The sequence below is a fragment of the Sapajus apella genome, unplaced genomic scaffold (genome assembly GCF_009761245.1).
Source record: "Sapajus apella isolate SASKATOON/1434 unplaced genomic scaffold, GSC_monkey_1.0 scaffold82, whole genome shotgun sequence".
Taxonomy (NCBI): Eukaryota; Metazoa; Chordata; class Mammalia; order Primates; family Cebidae; genus Sapajus; species Sapajus apella.
In genome coordinates, this window is record NW_022437022.1 from 1627480 (window position 1) to 1645364 (window position 17885).

The 17885-nt window shown below is 35.8% G+C and overlaps 1 protein-coding gene across 6 annotated transcripts in view; it reads left to right on the forward strand.

The window, feature by feature from the left end:
* The window catches only part of PDE10A (phosphodiesterase 10A), a 685830-nt gene that overhangs the window by 468718 nt on the left and 199227 nt on the right, over positions 1–17885 (forward strand). For all 6 annotated transcript variants that reach the window (XM_032253236.1, XM_032253234.1, XM_032253239.1 and 3 more), the window contains one exon: positions 3573–3701. In XM_032253236.1, coding sequence (XP_032109127.1) covers positions 3573–3701 — 129 coding nt within the window. The remainder of the gene's footprint in view (positions 1–3572; positions 3702–17885) is intronic.

Sequence of the window (17885 nt, forward strand, 5' to 3'; positions counted from 1 at the left end):
CATAGATGAAAGGATGTAGTTTGTTAGCAGGAATGTTATATTTTAAAATACACTTATCCAAATATACACAATTACCTTGGAATAGTTATCTGTATTAGTCTATGTGATTTACTGATGGCAAATTTTAAATCATAGGCTATTCCAAGCTTATGCATTTTCTGTTCTTATCCTAAATTTAGCTGTTTCTTCATGGAGTCTTGGTTCCTTTTATTGTAGACAACTGATATTAGAAGCCAAGCTCTGGGTGCCATATGTATGCAATTACACTGGGATATTGTTGCTTCTGGGCCCTCTCAGCTAACACAGCAAAGCGAGACGTGTATTTATTAACTAGATATACACATCTTACCAGTATTCTGATATGCAACTATTTTTAGTATTCCTATATGTAACTACTTTTACTTGTTTTGTCATACATGAGTTCACTAATGTCTCCAACTCGAATTCGTTACCACGTGGATCATTCTGAACTCTTCCTTTTTTTAAATCTGTAACACCCCACTCTACCATTGAGAAATCTTGTTTCCACCATCTACCACCCATTTGTTTAATTGGCCAGTGTTAAACTGTACCCTCCTGGGATAACAACTTTGTCAACTAGAGTATGGTGCTTATGTACAGTTTATTTTGCATTTGCACTCACAGACTCCACTTATTTTCAAAGTTATTCAGGTTAACACCTTGCCCTCTGCCACCCCCTTGAAGGAGGTTGTTTTATGCATGTGTAAAACATTTAAATTCTTTTGTTGCATTATGCTTTCCATCCTGAGAGCCCCTGACCTTGTAAGTGATTTTTAAAATTTACATACATGATAGTTTATTCTTTGTGCTATAAAGTCTTACAGATATTTGGCAAATGCATAGTGTCATATTCATCATTATAGTGTCTTACAGAGTAGTTTCATCATCCTAAAAGGTCCCCTGTACTTTACCCAGTCATAATTTGCCCTTTCCCCTTGAACTCTTGGCAGTCACTGATCTTTTACTACCTCCACAGCTTATGCCTTTTCTCCAATGTTATATAGTTAGAATTACATAATATGTATCCTTGTTAGACTGGCTCTTTTTCTCGTAAAATACATTTAAGACTCGTTCATGTTACTTCATGGCTTGTTAGCTCCTATCTTCTTAGTGCGAAATATTTAGTTGTATGGATGTATCACAGTTTGTTTATCCATTTGTGTATTGAAGGACATCTTGATTGCTTCCAGATTTGGGTGATTATGAGTGAAGCTGCCAAAAACATTCACATGCAGGTTTTTGTGTGGACATAAGTCTTCATATCCATTGGGTAAATGCTTACTAGTGTGATTTTTGGGTCATACAGAAAGACTATATTTAGCTTTGTAAGAAACTGCCAAACAGTCTTTCAAAGTCATTGTAGCATTTTGCAGGATTAAATGAGAATTTTTGTTGCCTTGCATCCATGCTAACAATTGGCACTGTCAATTTTTTTTTTAAATTTTAGCCATTCTAATAGGTGTGTAGTAGAATCTCATTTTTTTTAACTTTAGTTCCAGATTAACAAATGATCATCTTTTAAAATATTTATTGCCGTATCTATATCTTCTTTACTGAAGTGACTGTTCAAATCTTTGGGCTCATTTTTCAGTTGGGTTGATTATTTTCTTATTGTTGAGTTTAAAGAGTTTCTTTGTTTGTTTTGGATGCACGTCTTTGATATGTAATTTGGCAAATATGACTTGTACGGTAATGCGCTAAGATGAAATGAGATGACTAGGAGGAATGAGTCAGTTATTACTATATTTTTCAGCCTAAGTTTCTGAGAAAATGGAGAATAATGGTAACACAAAATGGAAAATCAAGAATTAAAATCTCTTTGGGAAGAAATATGAAGGAGACAACTCATGTAGTTTTGACTTAAGATGGTGCTTGAGGTGATGGGAAAACAGCTAGACTGGAGATTAAAAATATGTTAAGATACTTGATTTTGGTGTCATCATTATCGATTATTGAAGAGAAAGCAGAATTCAAGGGCAATTAGAAAGTTAGGACAAGAATTCTATGGCCGTGTCATGGAAATGATAGAAGAAAATATTAAGAAGCAATCAAGTATTGAATATGGAGGACATAGAACATGAAATTTGCTTTATCTGTCTTCTCAAAGGTCAAGTATGCTGTCAGTTTACTATAGTATCCTGCACCTTTTCTTTCTAGGGACTATAATTTGCTGTCTCAGGAGAACACTTACTTTATTGAATCAATTATCTTTAGCATTTTATAGAATTTCTTACACTGAATTTTACACCACTGGGGCTCTTCTGCAGGGTGAATATAGCCAGAGGTCTCATTTTCATTTATCTTCTACAACTCTGTGTGTGTGTGTGTGTGTGTGTGTGTGTGTGTGTGTGTGTGTTTAAATTGACTATTTAAGTACAAATTTCACTGAAAGAAGTCATTTTCCTTTTCAGTTATAGCATTCTGCTGCAGAATTCTAACAGTTGTGACTTCAGTTCCCAGCAGAATTAATTAAAACATATGAATTCTCTGCTTTGTCTGTTTGGGAAAACATACAGCTTTCTTTCTGGAGTCATAAATATATGCTTCCTTCTTTTCTTTCTCAGACTGCAATTTTTCATTGCCTTTTTTTAAAACCTAACAATGTCCAAAAAGGGTAATTTATTCAAATAATTCATAGAAAATATATAGTAGTAAAAATAATTACCATCATGGAAGGATAATTATTCAAAGCCTGTTTGTTTTTGGGTTAGTGAAATGGCATACCAACACAAAGCACCAAATTGAAAACATATACTTTATATGTGAGATATGAAAGCATGTGAAAGTACTTTGTTTGAAAATCTTATGTAAATTCAGTATTTATCATTAGACTATGAAAACCATTTCAGTGAAGCCAACTACATACACAGAATATTAATGGACAAATGTTAAGATTATTCAGAACTGAACATTAGTTATGCCACTGAGTTTAATGCCTTTGAGAAAAAGTAGGGATTTGTGTTGTAAGGCAATAAAAGATAAGAATTTATTTATTAAACATTATTTTAGCACCTATAATGTTCTAGTGCTACATTTTCCTGTTTATTGCTCTTGCTAGAGTTTCCTCTGCTTTGACCACTAAATCTATGGTAACTATACACCGAAAAATTAAATACTCTGTAGGTCTTAATGTACAGCATTTGATCATGGCATTGATTTGTATGTAACTCTGAAGTTTATTGTTAGAAAACAGCTATGTAACATGATGTAATATCTGTAGTTTAAAGTTGCTAAACTTTTTTATTATGGTCACACACACACGAAAAATGCTTTTTTAATCATTTTAATGATGTTTTAAGCATACAGTTCAATGGCATTACGTATATTCATAATGTTGGGCAATATTCACCTGTCTGGTTCCGAAACTTTGCTGTGATTCCCAATAGAAACTCTACCCATTAAGCAGTAACCTCCCCTTCCCACTCTTTCCCACCCTCTCTCCATTAGATTAGGGGTTGCTGGGTCTTAGCATAACGTGTTGTTATACTATGACTTTCATCTATATGAAGATGTCGTATAGGTGAATTTTATTCTTTTCAATTCTTTTACAGGCTTGACCGATGAAAAAGTGAAGGCATATCTTTCTCTTCACCCTCAGGTATTAGATGAATTTGTATCTGAAAATGTTAGTGCAGAGACAGTAGAGAAATGGCTGAAGAGGAAGAACAACAAATCAGAAGGTAAGATCTCATTTTAAACAAGCTTTTTCTATCTTACGGCAAAAGACCAAGCATTTAATGTATTCTAGAGAGCGAAATATAAAGTAGACAAAAATCAACATTTTAATTCTATCAGACTTGTTCCGTTTCAAAGGTAAAGTAAGTTAAAGAAGAAATAAATACAAAAGAAAGATCCTTGGCTAATTAAAAACAAAAACAGCAAATATTGAGAATTCAGTTGATTTATATACAGCCACATTGAAAAAATGCAGAAGTCAATATTATACTTGATTTTATTTAAGGATTATTTTTAGAGATTAGAAAGACATTATGAAATAATAGAAAAATGTTATTACATTTCAAAGATAAACATTACATTTTACAAAAAGAAGTCTTTTACAAAAATAAATCTTTTACAAAAAGAAGCCAATATAAAAACAATTTTTATATTGGGAAAGCACCGTGGACTTGGCATTTGACTTTCATTCATTCTTAGACTCCAGAAGATTTGTTGTCAGTAAGCTTTCAGTAAAAGCTTTTTGATCTAAATGCTCATGAAATGAGAAAATGAGTGGAGAACCGCAGTTTTTTTTTTTTTTTTTTTTTTGAGATGGAGTTTCGCTCTTGTTACTCAGGCTGGAGTGCAATGGCGTGATCTTGGCTCACTGCAACCTCCGCCTCCTGGGGAGAACCACAGTTTTAACTTTTGAGGTCTTGGCATTTGAAGCACATCGTGGTTTAAATTTTCTGCGAAGTAGCTTTCTACAGTAGCAGTCCATTTGCGTGTTGCCCTGTTAGGCTCTGAAACACGTTTCTTTAATGCGGAGACTGCTTCAGAAGCGGTTAGATTCAGAATAAAGGACTAGAGGCCAAAGGAAATATAAAACCAAATAAATTATTTCTCAAATTGAATGTATATTAATGTATTTGATTTTTTGATTTGAATATTGTAGTATAATTTTTATTTTGTTTCAAATGGATTTATATTTGGCTAAACTTGACTTACTTCTGTGCATATTGTTTTTATTGTGTCAATTAATTTTATATGATTTTAACTGTGTAACTTTTAAAAAAAATTGTACTTTAAGTTCTGGGGTACACGTGCAGAACGTGCAGGTTTGTTGTATAAGTTTTATATTAAAAACACAAAAATACTATTTTGGGGGAAATTTTATTCATGTCCGAACATGTTATCTTAAAGTTCTAAAATGTCTGATAACAGTGAATAAAAATTTATCATTATTATTAAAATCTTATGGTATTAGAAGTATAGGTAATCTTCCTCACTAGTTTTTAAAGTTTCAGAAATTTTATTTTTTATAGTGTTAAAGTTTTTAAAATGAGGGCTTTTGCGCTGAAATATGAAATAATTTTTAAAGTACATGTATATGAGTGTGTTTGTATATGTATGCCTATAAGTGTAGATTGAGAGGGCGGGAAAGAGACAAATAATAAATCAGAAACAAGCATTTTCTTCTCAATCTTGGCATTTAATATCAAGACTAAGCTTAGAAATAGCTTGACATAGCATAATTTAGTTTTTATAAACCTCAGACATTTGAAGAGTTACATTGTTTGACACTTTCAAAAGTGTGGCTGAGCGTTGCTTAAGCACTTCATAAATAAAGATACACATTTCAGTTTGCTATATAATGAGGGATAAAATAGTGTATGAACATATGATCTTTGTGGGATATGAAATTGAATACAGGTCTTAGAAAATGAAAAATTTTAGCTATTGTTGTAGTGCTACCATGAAAACTAACTCTTGAATTTTTATAAACACGTCACTGTGTCATTTCCTATCTCCCAAATCTTTGTTTTTTATATCAATCAAATAATACTTTATCGAACACATGTACAGAAGACTTAAACAATTATTAAGACTAGCAATGTGGAACTGAAATCCTGCTCAATTATTCTCCTTTCCACTTTACTTTTGTTTTTTTTCCTTATAAGGAGGTGCTTTTTATTTGACCTTGCAGAGGGCTAGGGACTGTGGAAAGAAGCTGGGTGAGATGTGACTTGGAGCTTACCATCCAGTTGTGGGAATGGACATAGAAACACAGGGCAGAGTGTGCCAGTAGTAAGCAGGGATCCAAGCAGTGGAAGTATATGAAAATGAACCTTCAATGCTACCGGGCAGACTAGGAAGACCCCCTTCAGCCCATCTTCTGAAGGTGTTTATCGAAGGAATGTATCTCCTCATATACCGCTTCACGTTCAGTGAAATTCTGTAGCATGGCCCTTGACTACATAGAAACTGGACTTCTTCCTTCCTCCTTTTCTTCCTTCTCTCCTTTCTTCCTGTTACTTTAAAAAATATCCTGTTCTCTGGGTGCGGTGGCTCATGCCTGTAATCACAGCACTTCGGGAGGTCAGGAGTGTGAGACTAGCCTGGCCAACACGGTGAGACTCTGTCTCTACTAAAAATAGAAAAATTAGCTAGGCATGGTGGCTCCCACCTGTAATCCCAGCTACTTGGGAGGCTGAGGTGGAAGAATCAATCACTTGAACCCGGGAGGTGGGGGTTGCAGTGAGCAGAGATCATGCTATTGCAGTCCAGCCTTGGCAACAGAGAGAGACTCAAAAAAAAAAAAAAAAAAAAAAAGTCCCGTTCTCAACTGTCCCTTATTCTCCTTCTGCGTTGCTTCACTGAAAACTTTTGAGGAAGAAAATTTTTGTGGAGAGGTTCTTCAGGGAGTGCTCTCATTTCCATGAGTTGAACCAGGAACAGAAACTGCGACAGATAGAACATAATTATAGAATAGCTTGTTAAAAATGAGACAAGCCTATCTCAATTCTTTCATTTGTGTCATTTAGAAAAAAAATGAAGTACAACTGTGTAACACACTACACTGTACCCTATAAATATGTACAATTATTATGTCAAAAATAATAAAAGAACTGTAAGCAGTGTGAACGCCGACGACATGTGATTTGAATATTGTAGTAGAATTTTTATTTTGCTTCATACTGATTTATGTTTGGCTAAACTTGCAAAGGGAAGCTGAAAGATCATCAAGGGTCAAGCATCTGAATCTCGAAAGACTCATGAGACACTGTGAGACCAGTTTGAAGGCATGAACTGTGTGCATCGTAGTAATTTTTTATTCCTCACATTTTTGAATGAATGAATAAATTAGGTAGGGTTAAATACTAAACCTCCAAGTGAAACAGCATGATGGTCGCCACATTTGTTTCTCATACAATGGGGACACAGAGCTATTTTTATGCTTCTCTCCCTCATAATCATTTAGTAACCTCTTGAAGAAAGATATTATACAATACTTACGTTTGTACGTATATACGAATGCGTTGAGACAGAGTCATGCTCTGTCACCCAGGCGGGAAGTGCAGTGGTGTGCTCTCAGCTCACTGCAACCTCCCCTTCTCAGGTTCAAGTGATTCTCCTGCCTCAGCCTCCAGAGTAGCTGGGATTACAGGTGTGCACCACCACGCCTGACTATTCTTTGTATTTTTTACGTATTAGAGACAGGTTTCAGGTTGGCCAGGCTGGTCCTCCACTCCTGACCTCAAGTGATCTGCCCACCTCAGCCTCCCGGAGTGCCGGGATTGCAGGCATGCGGCACTGCACCTGGCCAGTACATATTTTTAAATCCCACAGGCACCTTCTGTTTCCTTCATTCAGCAAACTGTACGTCAAGTTCTGTTTAGGTGCTGGGATTATGAAATCATTAAAGCGTTCTCAGTCTAAAAATAGAAGGAAGGAGTTGTAATTTACTCCTTTCTTCTAGTTAGTCTGGCAGTGGGTTTAAGTGTAGTCAAAACTTGTTGCTTCCGTCAGGGAAGTCTTACAGAGAAAGGGGGTGATTACAGCGAGTTTCTGTCTATTTTGCTTTGACAAATAGAAAGAAGTTTTGGGAAACGTATAACATGAGAAGTCCTCAAAAATTTAAATTTCAAAAGTCTTTTATCTTGTTATTTTCAGTTTAATTTATTGCTTTCATAGCATTTTCATTTCAGATACCTAAAATTCCACCTATAGTTGAGAGGAAAATTGCCGTTTAAAGATTCATCTCTGAACCTAATTTCCAAACCACCATTTTTTCAGTATTTATGTGGAAATTAGAGATTGCATTTACTTCTTTTATAGCCCATTGTATCCATTTAGGGAATATATAAAAACTTCCTCAGCAAGCATTAAGGCCGATACATCTTCAATAGAATATAACTTCTAAGCAGAGTTTTAAACACGTTTCATCAAACAACTATAGCTTCATTTTGAAAAAACTTAGGAAAAAAGAAACTTATTTGGGTCATGTATTGTCCCACTAAATGTTATATTTTTATGTAAAATAAAGTTGACAGTAAATTTGGCCCAGCTGGCACCCCTCAAGACGCAGATTACTAAATGATTTAACATTTATACATCTATATTTATACAGAGTATTAATTTATTATTAAATTAACGTTAGGATACAATGAAGGTCCATTCTTTTGCATTTCTTGTAAGAATATTCTAAAATGGAAAACAATTTTCCATCACCAATACCATTCCAATATTTCAGTTATATATAGGAAGAATCATAAGGCACCTGACAGCCAGCAATGTCTTCTTTTGGCTCCTAATAAGAAGTGGAAGTTAGCATGACTATATTTGACGTCTTTTGGTACTAGAATAATATTTAAAACAAGTGGATTAATTTCTTAGCAATGTCAAATATAATTGTAACATTAATTTCTTAAAGGCAAGTTACTTAATATTCCAGAGGGTGATTGACAAACCCACAATCATTTAAAAATTGTAAATAGCATGCCACCTTTTGTGGTCAGTAATTTTTATTACTATAATTGGATCTAAAATATTAAATAGTAGACCATATCACTATCATTGTACCTATAAATTCAAATAATTAATAATGAAAATATTTGTGTTGCCTGCTACCTTAAATTTTTTTCAACAAATAAATGAAGTTTTTTTTACCCTCAAATAATGGAGTTATTATATGTTTCTCTTTTCAATGATTCTAGAAGTGGGATTTTATACGAAGAAAGCTGTTATTTTATTCTTAGAATAAGTAGGATTTAAATTATGCCTGCTAAACCTACTATTTGATAGCCTAAAATTCAGACTAAATTGCATTTGTATGGTTTAGTATGTAACGGATGGTTTCTTTGCTAGTGTATATAAGGTAGAAGGATATTAAATTAAGGGGCATAAATTACTTTGCCAAAACATGCAGTGTTAGAAGGTTTAATAAGTGGGATACTAATAAATAATATATTAACTCAGGATATTTTCATGATAAAAAGCCACATTTTTGAAATGGTTTACGTAGAACCTAATTTTGGACACTTTTCTCTTTTTCCTTCAGTTTCTTTGTCTCAAATATTGAAATTACATTTTCACATGGAATTTTTATATATTTTATTTATATTTTTTGGTAGTGGAAACCAGAAAATGTGTTGAATGCCTTGATCTGAATTATAAATAAACATGAGTCCACCATCTGGTAACTAAAAAGGAGATAAAGTTGATATGAATTCATCTATAAAGAGTTATTTGGCATATTCCATTATTTCTGTTAATTGTGTGTTCAAATTACCATAAAGATGGATCTTTGGTATTTCCATATTTAAAAATTTTTTAATTATTATGAATACATAGTAATTATACATATTTATGAGGTACAGGTGATATTTGATACAAGAATACAATGTAATAATAAAATTTGGGTGATTGAGATATCCACTACTACAAACATTTATAATTTCTTTGTGTTGAGAATATCCCAAATCTGCTATTCAAGTTTAATGATTGGTCCCTTATTTTGTTCTACCAAACACTAGATCTTATTCCTTCTATCTAACTGTATTTTTGTACCTGTTAACTAACCCCTCTTAACGATTCCTTCTCACTGGTGTTCCCAGCCTCTGGTAACTACCAATCCACTCTCTTCCTTCATGAGACCTCTTTTATAGCCTCTCACATATGAGTAAGAACATGCAATTTTTGTCTCTCTGTGCTTGGCTTATTTTACTTAACGTAATGAACTCTAGTTCCATCCACATTGCTGCAAATGACAGTATAGGATTGTGTTTCTTATGGCTGAATAATATTTGGTTGTGTATACATATCACATTTTCTTTATCCATTCATCCATTGATGTGGGCACTAGGTTGATTACATATGTTGGCTATTGTGAATAGTGTGGCAATAAACATGGGAGGACAGATCTCTCTTTGATATACTGATTTATTTAATTGGGATATATACTCAGCACTGCCACTGCATTTTATGATAGTTCTGTTTTTAGTTTTTTGAGGAACCTCCATACTGTTTTCCATAATGGCTGTAGTAATTTACATTCCTACTAAGAGTGTAAGAGCATTCCCCTCTCTTCACTAGCATTTGTTGTTTTCTGTATCTTTTTGATAATAGTCATTTTAACTTAGGTAAGACGAAATCTTATTGTGGTTTTGATTTGCATTTTCCTGATGATTAGTGATACTGAGTATTTTTTCATATACATGTTGAATATATATATGTCTTTCTTTTGAGAAATACCTATTCAGATCTTTTACTAATTTTTTGCTCAGATTTTTTAAAACTATTGCTCTGTTTGAGTTCCTTATATATTCATGTTAGTAATTTTTTGTCAGTTGAATAGTTAGCAGATATTTTCTCCTATTCTGTGGGTTATTTCTTCGTGTTGTTGATTGTTTGCTTTGCAGAAGTTTTACACTTGAGGTAATCACGTGTCAATTTTTGCTTTGGTTGCCTTGATTTTGAGGTATTACTTAAAACAAAATCTTTGTCCAGACATGTTCTGTTGCGTTTCTCTAGTAGTTTTTTTTTTCTAGTAGTTTCATAGTTTTAGGTCTTACAATTAAGTATTTAATCCATTTTGATTGATGTGTAAGGTGGCAGATAGGGGTGTAGGTTTCTCATTCTTCTGCATATGGATATCCAATTTTCCCAACTCCAGAAGAGACTGTTCTTTCCTTGTTGTATGTTCTTGATTCCCTTGTCAAAAATGAATTGACTGAAAAATATGGATTTATTTTTGCAGTCTCTGTTCTGTTCTCTTGGTCTATCTGTCTGTTTTCATGCCAGTACCATGCTGTTTTGGTTACTATAGATTTATAGTATAATTTGAAGTCAGGTAATGTGATGTCACCAGCTTTGTTCCTTTTGCTCAGAATTGCTTTGACTATTATGGGTCTTTTGTAGTTTCCATATGAATTTTAAGATTGTTTTGTCTATTTCTGTGAACAATGTTATTGGTATTTTGAAAAAAATTGCATTGAATCTATAGATTGCTGTGGGTATTATGAACATTTTAACAGAACATGATTCTTCCAATCCATGAGCATAATTCTATGTTTTTCGTTTTCAGTTTGTTTCATCAATCTTTTATAGCTTTCATTGTAAGTATCTTTCACTTCTTTGCTTACGTTTAGTCCCAGGAAAATAAATCATTTTATAAAAAAGATACCTGAACTTGTATGCTTATTGCAGCACTATTCACAATAGCAAAAATATGTAACCAACCTAAGTGCTTATCAACAGATGATTGGACAAAGAACACACAAACACTCCATAGAATACTACTCAGAGGTCTGAGGCAGGGAGCCAGGTGATCAGGCTCAGCTGGCCCCACCCTCACAAAAAAACAACAATCAGAAATGCTCTGGATTCAGAGTTTCACAGCAAGCACAGCTGAACCCAGGACGGTCTAGCTATATGGGGGAGGGCGTCCGCCATTACTGAGGCAGTCCGCCATTACTGAGGCAGTCCACCACTATGGAGGTTGTCCATCATTGCTGAGGCAGCCCACCATTGCTGAGGCAGCCCACCAGTACAGAGAGAGTCTGCCATTACAGAGGTGGGCCACCATTGCTGAGGCAGTTCTAACTATACCCGTATAAACAGGACTGCAGGGAAGTTAACATGGCAGCTGGGCAGAGCCCACAGCAGCTCAGCACAGTCTCTGCAGGCAGACTGTGACTAGGCTGCTTCCTCACTGGGCAGGGCAGCCCTGAAAAAAGGCAGCAACATGACAGAAACTTATAAATAAGCCCTAACTCCCTGAGACAGAGCACCTAGTGGGGAGGGGGAGGGAAGAAACAGCAGACTTAAACATACCTGCCCAGCAGCTCTGAATGAACAGTGGAGCTCACAGCTCAGCACTTGAGCTCCTATAAAGACAGACTATCTCCCCAAGCAGCTACCTGAACCCTGTATATCCAAATAGTCACCTCATAAAGGAGAGTTCAGACTGACATCTGGTGGATATCCTTCTGGGACAAAGATAGCAGAAGAAGAAACTGGCAGCAACCCATACTGTTCTGCAGCTGCTGCAGGCAATCCCCAGGTAAGCAGGGCCTGTAGTGGACCTCAGCAATCATACAGCAGAGAGGCCTGACTGCTAGAAGGAAAACTAAGAAACAGAAAGAAATAACTTCATCATCGACAAACTGGACTTTCACTCAGAGACCCAATCTGAAAGTCAACAACTACAAAGATGACAGGTGGATAAATCCACAAAGATGGGAAGAAACCAGCACAAAAAATGAAAATACCTGAAATCAGAACACCTCTCCTACTACAAGGGATCACAACTCCTCACCAGCAAGAGAACAAGGTTGGATGGAGAATGAGTGTGATGAATTGACAGAATCAGGCTTCAGAAGGTGAGTAATAAGAAACTTCTGTGAGGTAAAAGAACATGTTCTAACCCAATGTAAAGAAACTAAGAACCTTGAAAAAAGATTTGAAGAAATGCTAACGAGAATAAACATCTTAGACAGGAATATAAGTGAATTGATGGAGCTGAAAAACACAACGCAAGAACTTCGCGAGGCATACACAAATTTCAACAGCTGAATTGACCAAGCAGAAGAAAGGCTATCAGAGGTCGAAGATCAACTCAATGAAATAAAATGAGAAGGCAAGATTAGAGAAAAAAGGGTAAAAAGGCATGAACAAAGTCTCCAAGAAATATGGGACTATGTGAAAAGACCTAATCTACATTTGATATGTATACCTGAATGTGATGGAGAGAATGAATCCAAGCTGGAAAATACTCTTCAGGATGTTATCCAGGAAAACTTCCCCAAACTAGCAAGGCAGGCCAATATACAAATCCAGGAAATACAGAGAACACCACAAAGATATTCCTTAAGATTCGCAACTGCAAGACACATAATCATCAGATTCACCAGAGTTGAAATGAAGGAGAAAATACTAAGGGCAGCCAGAGAGAAAGGTCGGGTTACCCATAAAGGGAAGCCCATCAGACTCACAGCAGATCTCTCAGCAGAAACCCTACAAGCCAGAAGAGAGTGGGGGCCAATATTCAACATCCCTAAAGAAAAGAAATTTCAACCCAGAATTTCATATCCAGCCAAACCAAACTTCATAAGTGAAGGAGAAATAAAATCCTTTATAAACAAGCAAGTACTCAGAGATTTTATCACCACCGGGCCTGCTTTACAAGAGCTCCTGAAAGAGGCACCAAACATAGAAAGGAACAACCAGTACGAGCCACTCCAAAAACATACCAAATGGTAAAGAGCATCGACACAATGAAGAAACTGCATCAAATAATGGGCAAAACAGCCAGCTAGCCTCAAAATGGCAGGATCAAATTCACACATAACAATATTAACCCTAAATGTAAATGGGCTAAATGCCCCAAAGAAAAGACACAGACTGGCAATTTGGATAAAAAGCCAAAACCCATCGGTGTGCTGTATCCAGGAAACCCATCTCACATGCAAGAATACACAAAGTCTCAAAATAAAGGGATGGAGGAAGATTTACCAAGCAAATGGAGAGCAAAAAAAAAAAAAAAAAAAAAAAGCAGGAGTTGCAATTCTCATCTCTGATAAAATAGACTTTAAACCAACAAAGGTCAAAAGAGACAAAGAGGACATTACATAATGGTAAAATGATCAATGCAACAAGAAGAGCTAACAATCCCAAATATATACACACCCAGTACAGGAGCACCTAGATATGTAATGCAAGTTCTTAATGACTTACAAAGAGACTTAGATTCCCACACAATAATAGTGGGAGACTTTAACACCCCATTGTCAACATTAGACAGATCAACCAGACAGAAAATTAACAAGGATATCCAGGACTTGAACTCAGACCTGGATTAAGCAAAGCTAATAGACATTTACAGAACTCTCCACCCCAAATCCACAGAATATACATTCTTCTCAGCACCACTTCACACTTACTCTAAAATTGACCACATTATTGGAAGTAAATCACTCCTCAGCAAATGCAAAAGAACGGAAATCATAACAAACAGTCTCTCAGACCACAGTGCAATCAAGTTAGAACTCAGAATTCAGAAACTAACTCAGAACCGCACAGCTTCATGGAAACTGAACAACTGGCTCTTGAATGTTGAATGGATAAACAATGAAATGAAGGCAAAAATAAAGATGTTCTTTGAAACCAATGAGAATGAAGACACAAGATACCACAACCTCTGGGACACATTTAAAGCAGTGTCTAGAGGAAAATATATAGCAATTAATGCCCACATGAGAAGCAAGGAAAGATTGAAAATCGACACCCTAATGTCAAAATTGCAAGAGCTAGAGGAGCAAGATCAAAAAATCTCAAAATCTAGCAGAAGACAAGAAATAACTAAGATCAGAGCAGAACTGAAAGAGATAGAGACACAAAAAACTCTTCAAAAAATCAATAAATCCTGGAGCCGGTTTTTCGAAAACATCAGCAAAGCAGACAGACCACTAGCCAGATTAATAAAAAAGAAAAGAGAGAATAATCAAATAGGTGCAATAAAAAATGATAAAGGGGATATCACCACAGATTCCACAGAAATACAAACCATCATCAGAGATTATTACAAACAACTCTATACACATAAACTAGTAAACCTGGAAGAAATGGATAAATTCCTGGACACTTGCATCCTACCAAGCCTAAACCAGGAAGAAGTTGAAACCCTGAATAGACCAATAACAAGGTCTGAAGTTGAGGCAGCAATTAAGAACCTACCACCGCAAAAAAGCCCAGGTCCAGAGGGGTTCACAGCCCAATTCTAGCAGACATACAAAGAGGAGCTGGTGCCATTCCTTCTGAAACTATTCCAAACAGTCCCAAAAGAGGCAATCCTTCCCAAATCATTATGTGGGACCAACATCATCCTGATACCAAAACCCGGCAGAGACTGAGCAAGAAAAGAAAACTTCAGGCCAATATCCATGATGAACATAGATGCAAAAATCTTCAATAAAATACTGGCAAACCGATTGCAACAGCGCATCAAAAAGCTTATCCACAATCATCAAGTAGGATTCACCAGCAAGGCTGGTTCAACATACCCAAGTCTATACATGTAATTCACCACATAAACAGAAGCAAAGACAAAAACCACATGATTATCTCAATCGATGTGGAGAAGGCCTTTGACAAAATTCAACAGTGCTTTATGCTAAAAACCCTCAATAAACTAGGTGTTGATGGAATGTATCTAAAAATAATAAAAGCTATTTATGACAAACCAACAGCCAATATCATACTGAATGGGCAAAAACTGGAAGCATTCCCTTTGAAATCTGACACTAGACAAGGATGCCCTCTCTCACCACTCCTATTCAATATAGTATTGGGAGTTCTAGCCAGAGCAATCAGGGAAGAAAAGGAAATAAATGGTATTCAAATAGGAAAGGAGGAAGTCAAGTTGTCTCTATTTGCAGATGACATGATTGTATATTTAGAAGACCCCATCGTCTCAGCCCAAAATCTCCTGAAACTGATAAGTAACTTCGACAAAGTCTCAGGATACAAAATTGATATGCAAAAATCACAAGCATTCCTATACACAGATAACAGACTTAAAGAGAGCCAAATCAAGAATGAACTGCCATTCACCATTGCTACAAAGAGAATAAAATACCTAGGAATACAACTAACAAGGAATGTAAATGAGCTCTTCAAGGAGAACTACAAACCACTGCTTAAGGAAGTAAGAAAGGACACAAACAGAAGGAGAAACATTCCATGCTCATGATTAGGAAGAATCAATACAGTATCATGAAAATGGCCATAGTGCCCAAAGTAATTTACAGATTCAATGCCATCCCCATCAAGCTACCAATGACCTTCTTCACAGAACTGGAAAAAAACCACCTTAAACTTCATATGGAACCAAAAGAGAGCCCACGTAGCCACGTCAATTCTAAGCAAAAAGAACAAAGCTGGAGGCATCACAGTATGGGACTTCAAACTATACTACTAGGCTACAGTAATCAAAACAGCAATGTACTGGTACCAAAACAGAACTATAGACCAATGGAACGGAACAGAGACCTCGGAGGCAACACCATACGTATACAACCATCTGATCTTTGACAAACCTGACAAAAAAAGCAATGGGGAAATATAAAAAAATGTTGAATAAATGGTATTGGGAAAACTGGCTAGCCCTGTGCAGAAAGCAGAAACTGGTCCCCTTCTTGACACCTTACACTAAAATTAACTCCAGATGGATTAAAGACTTAAACATAAAACCTAACGCCATAAAAATAGTAGAATAAAGTCTAGGCAAAACCATTCAGGACATAGGCATAGGCAAGTACTTCATGACCAAAACACCAAAAGCATTGGCAACAAAAATCAAAATAGACAAATGGGACCTAATGCAACTCCACAGCTTCTGCACAGCAAAAGAAATACAGCTAGTGCTTGACTTACGACCATGATTGGGACCGGCAGACTGGTCGTAACACGATTTGGTCGTAAGTTAAGTAGGCTATATGTACAGTTGAAATGGTGCACGCGGAGACGGTAGTGCTGCTCGAAGTTGATCCGCACTGTCGTACGCCCAGCTGGGCAACGTTTGCGCTGCCAGACGTGGAGCAGTCGTGGCTAGCGATTGTGGTGGTAAAGTCGAATGGTCATAAGTTGCATAGGTGGAAAATCTATCAATACCTTAGATTGAATTGGCAACCAACAGAATGGGAAAAAATTTTTGCAATCTACCCATCTGACAGAGGGCTGATATCCAGAATCCACAAAGCACTAAAACAGATTTACAAGAAAAAAGCAAACAAGCCCATTCAAAAGTGGGCAAAGGATATGAACAGAACACTTTACAAAAGAAGACATATACGAGGCCAAGAAACATATGAAAAAATGCTCATCACTGGTCATTAGAGAAATGCAAATCAAAACCACATTGAGATACCACCTCACACCAGTCAGAATGACAATCATTAAAAAAGCTGAAGACAACAGATGCTCAGAGGATGTAGAGAAATACTACAGATTATCATATGTTGATTTTGGTCCTGCAACTTTACTGAATTCATGTATCAGTTTGAATAGTTTGTTTTTTTCTTAAAGTCTTTATGTTTTTTGAAATACAGGATTGGATCATCTGAAACCAGGACAGTTTGACTTCTTCCTTTCCAGTTAGATACCTTTTCTTTCTTTCTCTTGTGTAATTACTCTGGCTAGGACTTTCTGTACTAAGTTGAATAAGTCATGAGAGCAGGCATCCTCATCTAGTTAGATATTACAGGAAAGGCTTTCAGTTTTTCCCTGTTCATTGTGATGCTAGCTGTGGGTTTGTTGTATATGGCCTTTATTGTTTTGAGGTATGTTTCTTCTATACCCAGTTTGCTGAGCATTTTTATTGTAAAGGAATGTTGAATTTTATTGAATGCTTTTTCAGCATCTATTGAAATGATATGCCTTTTGTCTGATTCTATTAATGTAATATATCGTATTTATTGATTTGCATATGTTGAACCATATTTACATGTTTTGGTATGAATCCCACTTAATTAAGATGAATGCATTTTTAATGTATTATTGAATTTGGTTTTGCAGTATTTTGTTGAGTATTTTTGTATTTATGTTCATTAGTGATACTGGCCTGTAATTTTCTTTTGTGTGTCATGTTTTTGTCTGGTTCTGGTATCAGGATAATGCTGACCTCATAAAATGAGTTTGGAAGTATTTCCTCTTCAAGTGTTTGAAATACTTTGAATAGAATTGGGGTTGGGTCTTATTTAAGTATTTTGTGAAATTCGTCAGTGAAACCATCAGGTCCAGGCTTTTGTGTGTGTGTGTGTGTGGAAGACTACTATTGTGTCTGTCTTGTTACTTGTTACTGATCTGTTCAGGTTTTCTGTTTCTTCCTGGTTGTGTCAGTTTGTATGTGTCTAGGAATTTATTTGTTT